The sequence below is a fragment of the Oryctolagus cuniculus genome, chromosome 3 (genome assembly GCF_051225735.1).
Source record: "Oryctolagus cuniculus isolate XC-2025 breed Fujian yellow rabbit chromosome 3, ASM5122573v1, whole genome shotgun sequence".
Taxonomy (NCBI): Eukaryota; Metazoa; Chordata; class Mammalia; order Lagomorpha; family Leporidae; genus Oryctolagus; species Oryctolagus cuniculus.
Genome location: NC_142869.1, coordinates 81958385 through 81978377, shown reverse-complemented (window position 1 = coordinate 81978377; position 19993 = coordinate 81958385). Strand labels below are relative to the sequence as shown.

General features: G+C 44.5%; 1 protein-coding gene and 1 long non-coding RNA gene across 4 annotated transcripts in view; one reads left to right on the top strand and one right to left on the bottom strand.

Moving 5' to 3' along the window:
- The window catches only part of LY75 (lymphocyte antigen 75), a 109919-nt gene extending 106621 nt beyond the window's left edge, over positions 1-3298 (bottom strand). The window contains exon 1 of one of the 2 annotated variants that reach the window (XM_070070821.2): positions 3047-3298. In XM_070070821.2, the coding sequence (XP_069926922.1) occupies positions 3047-3140 (94 nt within the window). In that variant the 5' untranslated portion in view covers positions 3141-3298. The remainder of the gene's footprint in view (positions 1-3046) is intronic. The other variant, XM_089328279.1, reaches the window with a different exon arrangement.
- Positions 3299-3499: 201 nt separating this feature from the next.
- The window catches only part of LOC149127404 (uncharacterized), an 84888-nt gene continuing 68394 nt past the window's right edge, over positions 3500-19993 (top strand). Inside the window, exons 1-3 of one of the 2 annotated variants that reach the window (XR_016230853.1) lie at positions 3592-3731; positions 17025-17137; positions 18956-19085. This is a non-coding gene — a long non-coding RNA (uncharacterized LOC149127404). Of the gene's footprint in view, positions 3732-17024; positions 17138-18955; positions 19086-19993 lie in introns of those variants that run through there. The other variant, XR_016230852.1, reaches the window with a different exon arrangement.

The following is a 19993-nucleotide window of genomic DNA, read 5'->3' as shown; positions in this document are numbered from 1 at the left end:
CCTCAGCCTTATGACCCTATGGGATGGCAGGAGGGTGGGAAGCAGCACTGAAAAAGTGTGAAAATAATTCCTTCCCAAATCTGTTGCAAAAGGTTGCAGAAACTATCTTAGAGGTGTGTTAAACTTTGAAAAGGTAATTACAGAGCTATTTCTAAGATGTGTGGAGGGGCATAATAGGGAGGGAGCTTACTGCTCTAGTCTAGGGGAAGATAGTAAAAAAGACAAACAAACATGGAGAGAGAGTAATCTCCATGAAGTTAGGGAGAAAATGGCAGAAGAAACTCCACACATATTAGACGGACACTGTGGACCTACGTGGAGGGTGTGGACATATACAATTCAGGACCCCAGAAGCTGAGAGCCTCCACACCAGCTTTGGAGAGTAAGGTGAGACCAGATTGCAGCAGCCCATGCCACTGGTGATAAAGCTGTGGGAAGAGTTTGGTGTGAGTCTGGTTTGGAGCCCTGTGGGGGTCAGTTTACCTACCAATCTAGAGGGCACACTTCTCCCTCCCTGACCACCCAGCACCAGTGTCCTGTAACTAGCTGATAGCTGGTGGGCGCCATTTTGGACGTATGCAACAGCTGGGCCAGCTTGTGCCTGCACGCCCAGCAACCAGCTGAAAGGAGATGCCTGAGTCTGGCTGGGGGACTTCACAGGGGGCTGGGTGGGAGGGTGGGTATGGTGGGAAGAGTCACTGTCACTAGGTTCTTAAAGTTGTATTTATGAAATGCAAAAAAAAAAAAAAAAGAGAGAGAGAGAGATAGATGCTTACTGATCACTTCATACTGCATCTGTTCACTTTATAACTTCACACTAGTCCTCAAGAAAGTTTATGGAGTTCTAATGCTCCAAATACAATATTGGGACAAATCTCAAAGGCAGAGGCAGATTAAAAGATGCCTCATTACCCCAGAAGCATTTTCACTATGCTTCATTTTATACAAATACTCAGGTGGCAGTTAAGAGAAAATGGCTTAAGTAGCATTATCATAAATTGAATTTTTAGTATTTTTACATCTGTTGAAGGAAAACTACCTCCCAGTGTTTGCATATTATGACTACTAAATAACTCCTGTCTTATGAATCCTATACCAAAGAGCTAACCACACACCACTGAAGAAGGAAATGGCTTGGGAAGCCAGGAGCGATGAATACTGCAGCAATTGTAGTTTCAGAGAAATGTCCACAGCTCACACTGTCAAGCCCTTTGTGCAGAGTGCACAGGTGCAGCAGGTGAGAATCAAGTCTGGGTTTCCTGGTTCAAAAACAGGTTCTGGAGTAATGTTTGGGTTCATGGTGGTCGTCTTGGAATCAGAAAATCACACAGCACAGATTGACTGGTATGGGCTGTTAAGAACCTCAGGAATCCCTAAAAGATTGTTTCATTTCAAACTGTTAACTCTAAAAGCAGGCACAAAATGTAAACTCAGTAAGTAAATATGGCATCTCTCCAGGGACACAGATGCGCTCCTTCAGCATTTGGACCAAACTTAGCTGTGCACACCTGACCCGGGGCACGCCATCACCAGCATCTTGAAGCTGATGCACTGCCAAAGAAGCGACCCCAATGGCTGGGTGCTCACCATTCAGTGTTCCTCCCAGGAAGGCTACAAGTCTGGTCTGGTTTGGGGTAAGGCAGCTGACCAGAGCAGCCCAGAGCAGTCAGGAAGGATGTAGGATAACAAACAGCCTTGGGACCCTAGTGCTAGGTGCTTAGTTCAGCCTGGTACTCTGGGGAAGACAGAGAAAGGATGGGGACTGTGGAGGCTTCCAGAACTAAGGAAATATGAAATGTTGTGCAGGAGAATAAACATATAGGACTAAAGTCGATTTAGGAATAAACCAGGAGGTTTGTGATCTCAAGGTTAGTGTGTTCACCATAGTTAGGGGCTGTCGTGAAATTTTCTCCTTGGGTTGTTGGGGAGGCAGAATAGACTTCTCACAGCAATAAGGGACTGTACTAGGACTGGCTCTTTAGGTAGTTCCCAGCCCGGAGGGGCAAGGAAGAATGGAGAACTGGGAGTGAAAGCAAGATCCGTGAACAGGTCCTTGACACAAGTAGGATGGTGCCACTCACACTCCGGGAAAACCTCTTCCCAATCACTCTGAAAAACATCTGAACCAGACAGTCACTCAGCCTGGCAGCAAAGAAGAGCCACCAACAACTTCTGTGTTTCAGACACGGCCCTCACCACCTGTTCCTTCCTCATAACGGGCAGGGTAAGAGAAGCAGTCAATGGAGGTGGCCCAAGAAACAAAGTCCTTGGCACATCTTGTGTCAAGGCAAAAAGAGAAAGTAAAAGCAAGATGCGGTGGCTGCACAGGGGGCTGGCGGGGTTGGCACCGCCTTGCGCGTTAGTCAAGTGCGGTCCGGGCTCTGGTTCCATGGTGAGAGGCTTGCAGGTCCCCGAGTCAGCGACCTGCGCTTCCGCATAAGGCTGTCAGCCTGCCGGGGAGTGGGGGTGGGGGTGTCGTTTGGCGCTGCAAAGTCAATTACAAAGAAGGGTCGCTTTTCCGGGTGGTGTGGGAGGGCGTCACAGCCGATCTTGGTTCTTGGTCGCGGTCCCTTTCGGAGAAGATGGCTTAACCTGACTTTTTTGACGCGCACCATGGGCGCGGTGAAGCCTGGGAATCACTGGGAACGTTTGGCGCTAGGAGCGGAAGCGCCCCGGGACGTGGAAGGACCAAGGGGTCCAAGGGGGAGAGAACGGGCCGGACAGGATTGTAGAAGGGAGATGGAGAACTCCATCCTCCAGGCATGCAGCTTTTCAGAGACTGTGAGGGAGGGGCGAGGGACACACTTGGGAGACATTCTGCATCCCCTCAGCGCCAGAGAGGCCCTGCCCTCCCACGCCCCGCCGCGCCCTCCTTTCCACCGCGGAGGCACCCAAGGTCCGCCTAGACCCTCCCCGTCGGTGCCAGGTCCTGCTCCCGACTCCCGGACCGCGACCCGACAGAGAGCAGCAGTCCCCACCCCGGCAAAGGTAGCCCCCAGCGTCATGGCCCCTCAGCGGGCTGGCGGGCGGACGCGCCCGCGGTTACCTGCGCGGCCAATGGGCTCCGCCAGCCCCAGGCACGGGAGGAGCAGCGCGAGGAGCCCCGCAGCGCAGCGAGGGGTCGCCCAGCGCGTCCTCATCCTGAGCCAGCCCAGACGGTGCCACCGGGTCTTCGGGCGCACGCTGAGCCCACCGCTGCTGGTGCGCCCGGCTTGCCGCGCCAGCGCCTTTGCCCCCGACCTCACGGGGCGTAGGCACCGCCCCTGCCGCCCTCGGCCAATCAAACGCGGTCTCCTCGGCCCTGGGGAGCGGGCGGGGGAGGACGCGGCAGACACCTGCGAGTGTGGACGCGTGAGAGAGCGGGAAGTGGGCGTAGTGGGCGTCGAGGGCGCCGGAGAGAGCGGCCCAGGGCTCTGGACTGGGCGGGGGCGGGGGTAGGGGGCTGTGACACCTGCCCTCACCCCTTCAGCAGCACAGCTGGGGAGACTCGGAGCTTGTGGGGACTTGGCACCACCCAGGTGGGTGGGTTCATCAGTTTAGGACCTTGCCCTCGGCCCAGGGCACCGCAGGCCAGGCTGACTTTTTCATTCCACTGCCGGGCTGGAAAGGTCGCCATATCACCTCCTTCCGCAGACGAGGAAATGCACGCCAGGCCTGTGGCGGCTGCAGCCAAGGCAAAGTGTTCAGTCGTCATGGGCGACGTCTGGAGTATTTTGATAGCGCAAATACAGGTGAGATATTGGTACCTTCCTGTTTGACCTGCGATTGTGAAGAATTAAAACTAAGAGTTATCTTAGCGGCGCTGTAACACTTGCAAGGATGATTCATTTTTATAACCACTTAAGTAAGCGCTTTGCTTAACAGTATAACATATTATTCCGTCCAGGAGAAATGTAGAAGTCTACAACCAGAACCAGAAGGTGCAAGTCCCACATCTCCTTTGCGGACATGCTATCCTTGTAAATGCTCCGAATGCCTAATGACCTAATTTGCCTGGAGGTGACTGTCCTGTATATTTAAACCCTGCAGTCTCCGAGTGGATCATGTATAGTAGAGGTGGCCCCAGCCCTGTTCCCCAGAAGTGAGTGTCCTTGAGGGTGTGATGGTCTACTTGTCTTACCTGATTCCAGAGTTCTGTGGATGGCTCCCAAACCCACCCTGGCTCTGTGCTGTCCTGGGCTCTAGCCTTACAGTTCAGTAGATTCACCATCACAGGAACTAGATACCTCATGAAATAGAGTAACAAAGTTTAGTGGGTGCTGGGGTTTAGTGGGTGCTGGGGGAGGCTGAAGCACACAGAGTAACACGGAGCAGAGTAAATGGGAGAGCAGACACATGTTCAAGGAAGGCAAACATCTCAACTGGGCCTTGAAGGTACAGCTGGTGGGAGAAATAGTGACAGGTCAGAGGCAGGAAAATGCAAGACAAGGGCAGAAGACAGCACAGTACAGGGAGAGAGAGAGGGAGGGAGAGATTGTATTGAGGCCTAAGAGGAAATGACAGCAAAAAATGATAGGTGGCTGTTTTGAAGGACCTTAACTGTGATATTGAAGACTTTGATGTTCCCCGAGTAAGAGCCTACCAGTGATCTGATGCCCACTGCATCTGTAGCTCCCTGCCTTTCCTTCTGATCCTGGCCAGCTTGGAGGTCCTTGAGGGAGGTGGTCTGGTCTTGTTTGCTGTCATGTCTCCAGTCCTGAGCAGAGGGCCTGTCCCAGACTAAACTCTAAGTAAATGTTGGTTTAATTAATGACTGAATTCTTACAGTTACCACCATATCCTAGGATCATATGAGCTCCTGCTTGCATTAGGCCCTATTGCAATAATTTCTCAACTGACCTCACTGCCAACAATTACGATCCTCTCAGGAAGATATTCTAGATACTTTGGAACACATCACCATTCTATTCAAGTCCTTTTAGTGCTCTTGATTGTAGCAAGGTTTCCTGGTTGAGTGTTCAGAGGTATTGTGAATCACTGAAATTTCATGCAACTTTATAAATTGTATGCAGCTTTCTGAGGGGGAAGAGTTCGATGCTTTCATGAGAGGCTCAAAGAAGTCCATGATACAAAAAGAAAACTCTATCAAAAATAAATGCTATCATTTGTACTTACGCCCTCACCAAAATCAATCAGTCTGTCCCCTGCCCACCCCACAGCGTGCCACGTTGGACTCTTGGCTGTCTTCTGGCCCTGTCTTGCATTGTCCGGCCTCTGTTCTGTCACTGTCTCCCACCAGATGTACGTGATTAAATCCCTACAAGGACCAGTTGAGGAGCTGCCTTCCTTGAACCTTTGTCCTCCATAACCTGGTTAAATTCCTTCCCACATGACTCCTGGGTTAAAGCAATCTGTCTGAACTTTGCTTTTTCCTGTCTCTGCCTATATATTTATATCCTGAATATTTGTTATCCCTTCCCTTGTCTTAGCTCTATCCTTCCTTACTGTTTCTGCTGAACTCTCACATTTTACAGAAAACGTTTCTCTGAAGGGCCCTAGCTGTGAGGATTAACCATTCTCCAAACACCTGTATAATCTTGCATATTATCTTCACTTGGCATTTCCAAGTATTACCTCCTACTGATAGTCTTTCTTTAAGGACAGGTGCCCTGATGCTCCATCTAGGTTATAGACCCTCCATCTGTATTTATTGTCTATAGTGACATTAGAAAGTAGTGTATCCTCCAGGTCTCACCTTGAATGTCACTTTCTCAGAGAAATCATCTTTCTTTACAGTCTAGGTGAGCTTCCTTTATATGGACAGATTCTCAAGCATCCCACACATTTCCCTGATTGTACCATGCACAGCTGGGTGAAATAATTATGTGCTTAGCGCTCATTTGTCTGTCTTCCTCATTAGAATGCAGACTCCATGAAAGCAATTACTATGTCTGCTTTATTCACTTCTGTGTTTCCAGTACCTGCATGTGATTCACTAGACAAATGAATAAATAAGTAGATGGTAGATGCCTCATAAATGGTGCAAGTAACAGGAGGCCTGCACATTAAAAAGAGGGGGAAATTTGCTTGTGAGGAAGGGAGAGTCTTTAGGCACTGGGCGGAATGTCCCTGAATCAGTGACATTCAATAGACAATGGTGGTGAGAGGGACACTTCAAAGTGAGGTGATAGTGTGAACTAAATATTAGATACCTGGCACCCACTGCTAAGCATTTTCTATTGCTTAGTAATCATCCTTGAACCAAGTAGCGCTTTTATCCTCATTTGTTCAGTTTTGGAAACTAAGAACCAGGATTAATTAGGTAAGCTTAATGGTTGCAAGTGAAGATAGTGCCATGGTGGAAATTTAGAACTGCATGACTGTTGATAGTATTGTCTTCCCAATTAAACTTTTGGAAGATAGGGAAGCTTTTGAAGTTTTGGAAATCATGGTTTTAATCTGAAAATATGCCGTACCTAAAAAAAAAAAAAAAAGAGAGAGAGAGTAGCTATGCTTGTGGGTTTTTTCCTAATTGTATCCAGTTTACTCCCACACAGAGGGGACCACTCTTCTGAATTATTTATCATTCCTTTCTTTTCAGTTTTCCCACATATAATTCTTTTTTTTTTTTTTTTTTTTTGGACAGGCAGAGTGGTGGATAGTGAGAGAGAGAGACAGAGAGAAAGGTCTTCCTTTTGCCGTTGGTTCACCCTCCAATGGCTGCCATGGCTGGCGTGCTGTGGCCAGCGTACCGCGCTGATCTGATGGCAGGAGCCAGGTGCTTCTCCTGGTCTCCCATGGGGTGCAGGGCCCAAGTACTTGGGCCATCCTCCACTGCCTTCCCTGGCCACAGCAGAGAGCTGGCCTGGAAGAGGGGCAACTGGGAAAGAATCCGGCGCCCCAACAGGGACTAGAACCCGGTGTGCTGGCGCCGCTAGGTGGAGGATTAGCCTATTGAGCCACGGCGCCGGCCCCCACACATAATTCTTTCCTTAAATAGTGTAAATAGTTTTGCATGGTTTTTAATTTTATGTAAATCGAATAATGTCAAGGTTGGCTTTTTTTCTACTTGCCTTTGTGGTTCAAAGTTATGTCTGTGACATATATTTGTGTTGGTGTGTATAGCTATAGTTCATTCATTTTTATGTAGTGTCCATTATAAGAATAAAACTCACTTTGCATATTCCCTTGTTGGTATATATCTGAGTAGTTTCTAACTGAGTAGTTTCCATTTAGGTAGTTTACTGTCTGTCACAGTGCAACTATGAACATTTTTTTTGTGCCTTCTCCTGTTGCACATTGTTACAGTTTTCTGAGCAACTATCAGAAATTCTCCTAGAACTGGAATTTCTGGAGCACAGAATATATTTAGTATCATCATTATTAGATGACACCCACGTGTTTTCCAAGTTACACTCCCATATGTGTGCACCAGCATTACTACCCTGCATATCTTCACCAACATTTGGCATCTAAACATTTTGGTAAGAGGTAAAGTGGTATCTGATTATGGTATAAAATTGCATTTCCCTGGTTATAATGAGGTTGAGCATATTTTCCTATGTTTACTGGTTACTTGTATCTCCTCTTCCTATTCTTATATAAGTCATTTGCCTGTTTTCTCTTAGATTCTTTCGTTGTCCTTACCAGCTTTGAATCCCAAGGAGCTATCTTGCATTCCCCAGAATCCCTTTCCCATTGACTTCTGGTTAGGTTCAGCCAATGGGAGTTCCTGGCAAGCAATGCGAGTTTGGGAGGGGAAGAACCCAGGGTGTTTCTTTCTGTTTTGGGAATCTTATCAAGCAGAGGCTGTTTCTACTGTGTTTCCAGTTCCTGCCAGAAAGCTCCACTCTCTGTGCCTCAGTTCCCACCAGGAGAGCCCCACCATACTTCTAGCTCCTTTTGGAACCTTTTCCAAGGCTGTAGCTCCCACAGGGTAACTACACTGATTCCTACACTGATAACATCATCCCTTCCTTGTCCCTCAGGTCCCGTGAGTGGCAGTAGTATCTGGTAGTTATTACTTTCTGTGTAACCCTATTAGCACTTAAATTGAGTTCTTCCAACACTTCGGTATTTACATGTATTTAAATTTCATCAATCAAACTACTTAGCATGGATTTTATTTTCCTCATTGGATCTTGATGATGCTGATTCAACATAAAGAAAAGTTTTACTTGAGACAGGATCAAAATTGAGTTACATACAAATAAGTAAAACTATAAAACACTTTCAACTGCATGAGGAGTTGTGGCATAAACAGAGCCAGTGAGGGATGCATTTAAACTGCAGCTATGATGCCCACATTTGCCCCAGATATATAACAAGGACCCAGAAGGCTCAGATAAGAGTTTGGCCTAAGAATAAATTCTAGGCAATTCCCACTACACCACAATAATGGAGATCTGTGTTTATTCCTGATTATAACTAAACTCTTGAGGACTATAGTCATAGAGGCAGGGAGACCCCAAAGGACAAACGTATGGTTCTAACTCAACCACTTAAAGAACAAAACAAAATTAAAGGGCTCATTTTATTAGAAGTAACCTGAACTTCCGTCACAGAATTGTGGAATTCTTAGATGAGGAAATGTTCTACTGGGTTAGCTGCAAAGTATTGAATAGGAAATAGGACAAGGAGGGGGTGTGGCTGACTTACTCACTTAATCAGCTTAGCTTCATGCACAGACACCAAGAAGTGTAGAGTTAAAGAGCTGATAGAGATCATGGAGTCCATTCTTTGCCCTCTTCCTTTACAGCTGGGGAAACTGTGGCTCAGAGGCTTCCGTGACCACTATGGATAAGAGAAGCATCAGACAGGTTGGATGCAGGCCCCAAAGATTGATGGGAAGAGTCCAGACATATCCTTGAGAGCACCCTAGGGCTGGTTGCCCTCTTCTGATGGGGCAGAGTGAAATTTGGGCATACAAGGGTGGGTCTTGATCAGGAGAATGTGGGTATTGGTAGGAGTCTATTACTAGGATCAGCAGCGTGTTTGGGGGAAGAGTGTAATGTTTCTAGAACAGTGGGAATTCTCTAGGAAATGCTTATCACATGTGCACACCTTGGCGAATAAGGAAACAATTGCAAAGTGCAGATGATTTTTTGGGTGTGAGAAATGTGATGAGGGGCCAAGTTCTGACTTGGACAGAAACACAAAGAGGAAGGATCTGAGATGATGTGCTTGACTTTTTGCTTTTGTAATTAGAGGCTCTTTCCTCAGGATTAACGAAATTCATTGCAAAACTGTTCCAAGAAAACAACAGTTAGAATGAGAAATAATTAAAGCCCAGGAGCCTTTGATCCTCAGGGAAACTGATCAGGTTTGCACTTTAGAACAAACATTTTCCCAACCTTTTATTTTTTTTAAGATTTTATTTATTTATTTAAGAGTTAGAGTTACAGACACAGAGAGGGAGAGACAGAGAGAAAGGTCTTCTATCTGCTGGTTCACTCCCTAAATGGTCGCAATGGCCAGAGCTGGACTGATCCCAAGCCAGGAGCCAGGAGCTTCTTCTGGGTTTCCCATGCCAGTGCAGGGACCCAAACACTTGGGTCATCTTCCTCTGCTTTTCCAGGCCATAAGCAGAGAGCTGGATCAGAAGAGGAGCAGCTGGGACATGAACTGGTGCCCAAATGGAATGCTGGTGCTGCCACAGCACTGGCCCTAATAGTTTCCCAGCTTTAGCAGAAGATAACAAAGGCCCTATTTTTAAGCTTTGGAATTCAGTGTGATGTGACCCTCTACAAAAACTGACTGGCAACTTAGGCACAAGGTTCTGGACCACCTAACCTGTTAGCTAAGTGTAAATTTTCTTTATTTGTCTTTATTTTTATTTATTTGAAAGATACAGCAGCACACACAGAGAGAGAAAGAGAGAGAGAGAGAGAGAGAGAGAGAGAGAGAAAGGGAGAGACTTTCCATTTGTTGATTAATTCCCCTAATTTCCTATGACAGCTGGAGCTGGGCCAGGCTGAAGCCAGGAGCCAGGAACTCCATCCCCATCTTCCACATGGCTGGCACATGGGAACCCAATTTGTCACACCATCATTTGCTGTCTCCCAGGGTGTGCACCAGCAGGAAGCTGGATCAGAAGTGGAGGCAGACTCAATCCTAGGCACTCTAAAGGGGGTGTGGGCTTCCCTAGCAGCAGCTTAACCCACTGCACCACGGTTCCTGGCCCAAGGGTAAGATTAACAATTCTAGATTCTTAGAAACATTTATGAAGGGCACAATGAAATTCCTGCTTAGAAATTTTATCACTGAGAATTATGTTAGGACAATACTGCATTTTACCAACATTACCTTTTACTGACCTTTTGTGGACTCATTAATACCTGTGAAAAGTGGATGGTCGCCAGCGCCGCGGCTCACTAGACTAATCCTCTGCCTTGCGGCACCAGCACACCGGGTTCTAGTCCCGGTCTGGGGGCTGGATTCTGTCCCGGTTGCCCCTCTTCCAGGCCAGCTCTCTGCTGTGGCCAGGGAGTGCAGTGGAGGATGGCCCAAGTACTTGGGCCCTGCACCCCATGGGAGACCAGGAGAAGCACCTGGCTCCTGCCATCAGATCAGTGCAGTGCGCTGGCTGCAGCACGCTGGCCGCGGCAGCCATTGGAGGGTGAACCAACGGCAAAGGAAGACCTTTCTCTCTCTCTCACTGTCCACTCTGCCTGTCCAAAAAAAAAAAAAAAAAAAAAAAAAGGATGGTCCAAGTCTTTTCCTCTTCGGAGCTCAGCTTCATGTCTGACTTCACTCCGGGTATGGGAGTTCCCTGTCTCCTTGTCTCGGTCACCTCTTCTGTTGCTCTGCCTTGGAGGAAGAGCCAGTCCCACACTCTCATCAGAGGTCTTCTGTGTTTCCAACCATGTTCCTTCCCTCTTCAGGCTTTGTAGCCTCTCCCTCCCCATGAATCAGAGAAAGAGAGACAATGAATGTGTTGTTGGCTTTCCCTTTTTATTTTTTGGAAGATTTAGTTAATTTATTTAAAAAGCAGAGTTAGAGGGGAGGGAGGGAGAGAGAGAAAGAGAGTGTCTTTCATCCTCTGGTTCGCTCCCCAAAAGGCTCCCCAGGGCTGAGCCATACTGAAGCCGGGAAACAGGAACTTCTATGCCTTTCAACTACATAAATATATGAATCTCATAATGACAATATGTAATTTTGTCTGCAAGTTATGACGATAACTCCTTAATACTGTTAAATATTCATCAGTGCTCATATTTCCTGACTTATAAAGATTTGTTTTTATAGTTTGTTTAAACCAGAATCTGAGTAAAGTTTTCATGTTGAGACTGGTTGATACGTCTCTGGTGTGTCTTTTAATCTCTAGAAACCTTGTCTTTCTGTGTGAGACCAGCACATTTGAAAAGTTTCTCATAGTCTGATTTTGATAAGTTTCTGATTTTGATTTTTTATAAATTCATACTAATTTTTATGAGGTTCAAATTCATTTTACCCTCGACAGTACTATTTTGTATGTGTTCTTTTTCTCTCAGAATGTTCATCATGTCATATATTTTCTCATTGGGTCTATCAACCATCAATGACTGTAGCTGGGAAAATTAGTTCATTAAGAGTTGGAATATAAACATTCTAATCCCATCAGTTTTTCTTCATTTGTTAGCTGGACGCTTCTTTAAAGCTTGCTTGGAGGGTCCAGCAGGGGAGTGCAGCTACTCACACCCTTGACTGAAGACTAGTCATCCTCTAACAGGGAAGGTCGTCCTCTTCAGCTGAAGCGCAGCTTTAGGAGGGATGCACATGGAGCCGTGAGGGAGGAAGGGGACACCCGCCCAGCCAGCCAGATCAGCTGAATCAGCCCAGGCGATCAATGGGGTGACACACGTTGCAGCCAGATCGCCCTTACACCCTGGATGCTTCTTTAGAGACAAACTGTCCTTTGCCAACTATTTGATTACTCCAAGGTACAGCTCATATAGGAAAAATAGGAAAATGCTGGATTCTTTCCATTTGTTTTGAAAATAAGAAGGTGATGCCCTATAATCAGCCAAAAGTGGCCAATGAAATCTTTATATTTTATTGTCCTTTAGACATATTTGATGTGTTTCAGTTCCTTGTAGTTACTGTGTTTATTGATTCTCCCGCTGTTCCATATTTGGCCAACACAGACATGGCCATAGGAGCTTTCCATCATTTCCTTGTCACCTGGAATAGAAGGTGTTTCAGCCTCGAACTGTGTATTTCCTTCCCAGATCTGAAATCAGCCATTCCTGTAGGAATCTTTGCCTCTTTTTAGCAGGCAATGGTGTTTAGAAACCACACTGTGCATCTGGGCACTCTTGCTCAGTAAGTTGGTCCTTATTTGCATCATGGATTTTGAAGTCAGACACATGTGGGTTTGGACCCTTGCCCTACCACTTATCAGATAGTTATTTTGAGTGTATTTTTCTCACTTTAAAAAAGAATAGGTAAAATCACTTAGTTCATAGGATTATTTCAAACCTTAAATTACCTAGTACAAAGTAAGTGAACCATAAATGGTAGCTATTAATGTCTTATGCCTTCATTAACATGAGTATGCTATTATCAAGTACAAGGGTCGCAAATAATTGGATTCAGATGAGGAAAGTGAGGTTTAGAGAGAATTTAACAATTGGCCCATAAGCAGATGTTAGCAAGTGGCAGAGCTATGACTCAGTAAGAAAAGAGCCTAAGAGCCACTACAAAATTTTTCTCTTAACTTTAATACTTATGTGCAGGGCAAACTTGATGGTTAACAATCCTTTCCCTCACACCTGCTGAGCCTCACTCCCAGAGAAGAGTGAGGACTAGAAGAACTCCACATGAAACAAAGCAGTGGAGATACGTTATTATTCAGTGAACACATGATGGGGATACTGGCGGTCATCTGACTCCTTGGGCACATACACAAAAGCTTTTCTAAAATATGCAGCTAGGAGTGAAATTGCTACATCCTTAGGCATGTATGTGCTGGATACTAAGGATGATGTTACCAACTCTTCACACCAGAGTTGCACCAATTCAAACTCCTAGGCCTAGTGCTCTGTGTTGTTGTTGGCAGAGCCTACATTTTTCTATTTTGTATTCTGAGTTGATATTCTTTTTTTTCCACCTTTGTATTTTCACTGTTTGCCCTTACTAGTTTTCGGGAGTTTTGGTTTCTTTATATATTCTGGATATCATGCTGTTGTCAGTTATATGTGTATTATATTTTCCAGATTTGAGGCTTATCAATTTTTTCCTATACAGATAATTTATTCAGATATATAAACCTGTTTTTTTTTTTAAGATTTATTTATTTGAAAGAGTTACAGAGACAGGTAGAGACGTAGAGAAAGTTCTTCCATCTGCTGGCTCACTCCTCAAATGGCCACAACAGCTGGAGCTGAGCTGATCAGAAGCCAGGAGCCAGGAGCTTCTTCCTGGTCTTCCAAGTGGGTGCAGGAGCCCAAGGGCATGGGCCATCCTCTGGTGCTTTCCCAGGTGCATTAGCAGGAAGCTGGGTCAGAAGTAGAGCAGCCAGGACTTGAACTGGTGCCCATATGGGATGCTGGTGCTGCAAGCTGGGGCTTTAACCTGCTGCAACACAGTGCTGGCCCCTATACATCTTTTTCTTTGTGATGAATGTGTTTTTTATAAGATTATTTATTTCTTTGAAAGTCAGAGTTACAGTGTGAGAAAGGAAGAGAGAGAGAGGAGAGAGAGAGAGAGAGAGAGATCTTCTATTCCTGGTTCATTTTTCAGGTGGCTGTAACAGCCAGGACTGGGTCATGCTGAAGCCAGAAACCAGGAGCTTCATCCAGGTCTCTCCTACAAGGGTGGCAGAGGTCCAGATACTTGGGCCATGTTTTGATGCTTTTCCCAGGCGATTATCAGGGAGCTGGATCAGAAATGGAGTAGCCAGGACACAAACTGGCACCCCCATGGGATGCTGGTATCTCAGGCAGTGGCTTTACCTGCTATGCCACGACACCAGCCCCTTCTCAGTCTTGTTTAAGAAATTCTTTTCTGCTTGAAGATCACAAAACTGTTCTCCTAAATTTTCTTGTAAGCATGAAAAATGTTTTATTTGTACTTTTATTTCCTTAATCCACCTGGGGTACATTTGACTGTGTGCTGAGACATAGGAATAATTTAAATCTGTGCTTAATTAAATGTTTGAATATTATCCCATTTGTATTGATTCATAGTGCCAATTATGCCATGTATATACACCATAAATTCATAGGATAGTGAATATGTTCTGAGTCTAGATAGTTTCATAATTTTCTCACATCTTTGCACCAATAGTAGTATAATATCTTTATATATTATATCTTTAGAATAAGTCTTAATTTCTTGTAGGATAACACATTTCACTTGTTTTTCCTCTTCAAAATTATTTTTGCTATTCCTGTTGCATTGCTTCTCTAAATAGACTTAGGAATTAGTGTATCAAGTTTCATGAATTTTCATTGGAACTGCCTTGAATGTAAGGACTAATCTGGAGAGTGAGAACATTGTGATGACACTGGTCTTCCCGTCTTCGTGAACATGAGATTGCTTTTTCTTCAGTCTGGTCTTTGGTATCCGTTTGCATGCTAAGCTGGGAGATAGGTACTTGAGTTGGCAGTTATTTGGAACTCATTAAAGGTTTCTTAGGGGAAAGAGTGACATCAAGAGAGCTTTGCTTGAATAATATTAGCCTGAAAGTGGTAAAAATTTGATTGGAGACTAAAGATAGACAAAGAGACCAGACTCTTGCAGAGGTCTAGGGGGATGATAATGGAAGTCTAAATTTTAGTGATAGCAGCGGTCATGCATATAAGATAGTTGTGGGTGACTTTTCAGAGGCAAAATAATTACTCAATTTTGGAAGAAGACTCAGGCTTCCTGCTTCTCTGCTTAAAGACACATGAATGAGCAGATCTGAAAGACAAAGACACTAAGACTTGGAGCGGTCACTTCAACTTGTGGCAGTGAAAGTTGTAATCACCAGAGTAAGCCCTTAGAGCTTATTCATAGCCTCTTGTTTTGAAAATTGTATTGTTTCCTTTTTTTTTTTTTTTGACAGTCAGAGTTGAGAGACAGAGAGAAAGGTCTTCCTTCCGTTGGTTCACCCCCCAAATGGCCGCTACGGCCTGTGGACTGCGCCGATCCGAAGCCAAGAGCCAGGTGCTTCCCCCTGGTCTCCCATGAGGGTGCAGGGCCCAAGCACTTGGGCCATCCTCCACTGCCTTCCCGGGCCACAGCAGAGAGCTAGACTGGAAGAGGAGCAACTGGGACAGAATCTAGCACCCCAGCCAGGACTAGAACCCTGGGGTACCGGCGCCACAGGCGGAGGATTAGCCTAGTGAGCCGCGGTGCTGACCTGAAAATTGTATTGTTTCCTGTAATGCGACCCTTCCATGAAGCCAGCCTTCAGAACGAGGTTGCATGATAGGTTTTCCTTTGTGGTATAATGATGTACAGACTTATCACCCCCCTGGGAGCTGGCACCAACGTCTTCAGATTTTACTCCCTACTCTCTGGCACAACTGCTTTCAATTCAAGGGGAAGAATATTGTTAGGCAATAATTGATGATAATTCAAAAATAAAAGTGAATGCTTTTGTTTATTCCATAAAGGATACTGGGTTTTTCTTCTTTGCAAGGGTGGGGGTAGGGTTGGACCCCTGTGATATGTGAGGTTACCATACATGAATTTGGGTAGAATAGTTATGTATCTTTTTCTCTTCAGTGCCCTCAAGGATTCCTTACATATTTTGTGATTTCATTCATTGTTTGTTTGACAGTGTTACTAGAATATTATGACATCTGTATGTGGGTTAGTTATTGAGCTTAAAAGTTTTTTAGTGCTTTATTATTCTTATGGTGAAATAATTTAATCTGTAAGTCATCTACCAGGTTACTCTATGCCATTACAGAGGAAAGGTTGATACCTAACAATGCAAAAATGAAAGCCAGAATGCAACCTTAAGTAAAGGTGGGCTGTTGCTACCTTATAAATAGCTATAATATGTTTCTGCTCCAGGGGTGGTCAGACCACCACTGTGAGTTAATGGAAAATTAAGGAGATTTTGTGCAGGTTCTTTAATGTGATTCAGTTTCGTATTGAATTTCGGTGAGAAGTGTTGATTTCTGAAGTCTCTCTCTCTCTCTCTCTCTTTCTTTTTTTTTTCAGTACACATAAATATCTATATAAATTTCTCAGTGGAAGCAATATGTCCAGATTTGTTTCTTATATTATTCTTTCATTGTTTTATTTGAGAGGCAAACACACATAAATAGAAAAAGAAAGAATGAACAGACAGGACCAACAGGAAAAGAGAGCTTCCATCTACTGACAACTCTGCAAATGCCTTCAATGGCTTAGGCCAGAGGTGGGAGCCAGGAACATAGCCCAAGTCTTCCATGTGGGGGACAGGCGCCCAACTGCTTGAGCCATCACATTCTGCCTCCCAGGGTCTGCACTGGTGGAAAACTAGAATCATGAGTGGAGCTGGGAATTGAACCTAGACATTCTGATATGGGATGCAAGCATCTCAACTGGCACATTAACTGGGAGTCCAAATACCTTCTCTTGTCTTTCATATTTTAAAGTACTGCTTTGTGATAGCAAATTTCACACTGCTGTTTACACACTGGGCACAGAGAGCACTTTACTTTCTGCAATTTGTTCACAACTATTGCCTCCACTTATTTTCACCTTGCCATAGTTATGCCCAACAGACATTACCCAAATGAATATGCATTTTCTGGAGAAAGCTATGGTTTGTGCTTCCCATTTTCCAAGAGGTTGCACAGGCCCATAGCTAGAGCCTCAGAGAAGGTATGTACAGAAACTGATCTGGTGTAAGGAGGCAGTTAGTTAAGTTTAGGCAAGCTGGAACTCTTATATCCCTGACATGTCACTCTATCTCCTTAACTGTTGATTTGACACACCCACTTTCCCAGGATGCACTGGTCATTTCCTAGACAAGGGCACATGCTAGGACCCCACCCTGTTTCTATATCCAATTGAGATACTACCCTCTTTCTTATAAAAAGAGGTGGAAGGGGAGACAGCTCTCTTTCCACCACGGATCCTGCTTAAATGTGCTGCTCTCATTTCTCTTTCCACTGCAGAACACAGTTGGACATCTCGTTATTGTGTGTGCTCTTTATATTGTGGAGCAGCCTCAGAGGGGCCTCCCTACTCTTCCGTTCTCCCACTCGCGGATGGACCTTCCAAGTTATAGGTACAGTTTTGTTTTGTTTTTCTCTCTTGTTTTACCGGCAGTTCTTTGGCCCAGTCATGTCGTGGGGCAGTTCATGGTCATGTGTGAATTGTATTGATTCCCTCACTGCCAAATAAACTCTGTTCCTGTGTGCACATGATATTAGTCAGGCACAAGAACCTGCATCACAAATTAACACATTCATTGTGCATGTCAGAATGATGCTCTGTTCTGCACAAGCCTGCAGCCCTAATCATTGCTGATGGGATCAGGGATGGGCCCCCATCTTAAAGACAGTGTCTAAGCTGTTTAGTAAAAATCTGGAATAGCCTTTTCTGAGATGAGTTCCCCAGAGGAGGATTTGTGTGAAAATACACTGGTGAAGAGAATTCACAAATAAAGCCTAGGGAGTTTGTATTACCGACAAAGGGCTCCTTGAGGCAGGAAGTTTTCCCAGGAATGAGTAGAGGGTGACATGGACAAGGAAGAAAAGTGAGACTAACACAGGTGGGACCTCAAGTGAAACCTCACAGAAGGTAATTTTGTCTCAATTCTGAAAGGTTGGGTTTAAAGAGAAATGGTTTGCATTACAACCAATCCCAAAAGGGCTAATGGAACTGAGAGTATGTATATTTCCATACCTGTCAATCATTGGCTAAGGGTTGAACCTGGGGCATAGAAATTTCCAGGCACTGTCTGCTCTCTGCATACAGAGAAAGGTGGCCTCATGCTACCTGAAGGCAACCTTCCAACAAAGAGCTGCATTTGCTGGTTGTTGCGAGTGAAAGCATACCAGAGGAAAAGGGCACAGCAATCAATGGGGATCTGCACAGAATTTTCCATTAGGTTCTACAGGCCCAGTATGAGATGTCACTCAGCAGCATCTATTGTGATGAATGAAACTAAACAGATCCTCTCTCTTAGGGATTCTAGATATGAGATATACAGAGAATTAGTAAGAATTCATGATGGAGTAGGATCCAGGGACAAGAAGAAGCAGAGGGAGTTGAAAATAACAAAATAGAATAGAATAGAAGAAAAAGTGCGCAGTCCTGTGTGTCTGAGTGAGTTGTGTGATTTCACTTCCCGTGGAAAGCGGTCTTTACTTATTCTATCATGGCTTTTTGCAATGACCAAATGAAGGTCAACAGGCACTACTATCCCCTCCAAAACTGGTTGGATTCAACTACTTCATTATTCTGTTTCTTTGTGTTTTCTCTCTTCCTTACCTGTGCATATGCATTGATGGATTCTGCTTGGGAGGACTGACTGGACTATTACTGAACTCAGCCTTCTGTGATTTTCATTGAGTTTTAATGGATATCTTTGATGAAGTTAATCTAGAAGCTGAAGGTGCTTGTAACATTTCCTCTATCTTACTGGAAGAGCCAGTTTCATTTGGGCCGTAGGTAGTTGCTTACAAAACCATGACTTGGCACTAATCCTTGGACGGCAAGTACCTCAGACTCTCAACCTCCTCTGCAATTGTCCCATTCATTATGCATTTACATTCAGCATATTAATAAGAGTTGTTGAAATGCAAATGCTTTATATTAATAATCCGTGTTAGTTAATCTAAGTTCATGTGCTTATATGTGATGTTGTAGCAAAAACTATGGTACTTTTTTTTTAGACTTATTTATTCAAAAGGCAGAATTTCAGAGAAAGAGTCAGAGACAGAGACAGAGAGAGAAATCTTCCATTTGCTGGTTTATTTCCTGAATGGCCACAATGGCCAGAGCTGGGTTGGCCCAAAGCCAGGAGCCAGGAGCCTCTTCTGGGTCTCTCATGTGGGTGCAAGGGCCCAAGTACCTGAGCTGTCTTCTGCTGCTTTCCCAGGCACATTATCAGGGATCTGGATCGGAAGTGGAGCAGCTGGAACTCAAACCAGTGCCCATATGGGATGTCAGCGCCATGAGCAGCAGCTCTACTGGCTACACCACAGCATCAGCCCCCAAACTATGGTTCTATAGGGCAACTATGTATTGTAATCCAGGATAACTCTCAAATGTGCCCTTCTATATGTGACTTGCTGGAGAGAGGACTAACCAGGTAAACTTTTAATTAGCCCACTTAGTGTATTGAGGTAGACGTTTTTTCTCCTCAGGCCTAGGAACCTTATCTCTGTGTCTGACCTTTTAATGAAATGTACAAATAGAACTAGGCTAACCATTCATGTAGAAAATGGTCAGATTTAAATGAGATTAGGGAGGGAGAAGTGGTTTGCAAAACCAGTACGACACATGAAGACAAAAATAAGAACAAAAACAAAGCACTTAATCTTGAAGCCTAGTATATATAGAGCTTCCAGATGGCAGATAATCTAGCTCCTTCCAAACCAAAAAGCTGTTTCATGTCATTTCATACACCTTACCTGCACCAAGATATCAACTACCAGTTGTAATAGTATCTGGGCACTTAGAAGTCATGATGAATGAATACATTTGATTTTTTACAATATTTATTAGCATTTACTGAGCATGTATTCTGTCTTGTTTTTCTTATATACAAAATAGGGCTAATAATAATGTCTACTTCATAAGGTTATTGTGAGTATTAAATGAAGGAAGTGTTTTGATCACTATCTGAAATATACTTTAAGTGTGTAATAACTGATATTGTTATTGTTATATATTAAACTTGAAATTGAAGATAGAAGAAATGGACAAGAAATGGTCCCTCTCTTCAAATAGCTCTGGAGTTAATGGGAAATGAGGCATGTGAAAGAGCATTTATGGATGGGTAGGAGTCAGTGCAACAATAGAGAATTGTTAGAGCCAGGATCATAGCTTAAAGGAGGGGGTAACTAATTTTTGCTCAGGGCAGTCATAGGGGATATTCCAGAGTAGGCGGCAATGGGGTAGTATATTGACACTG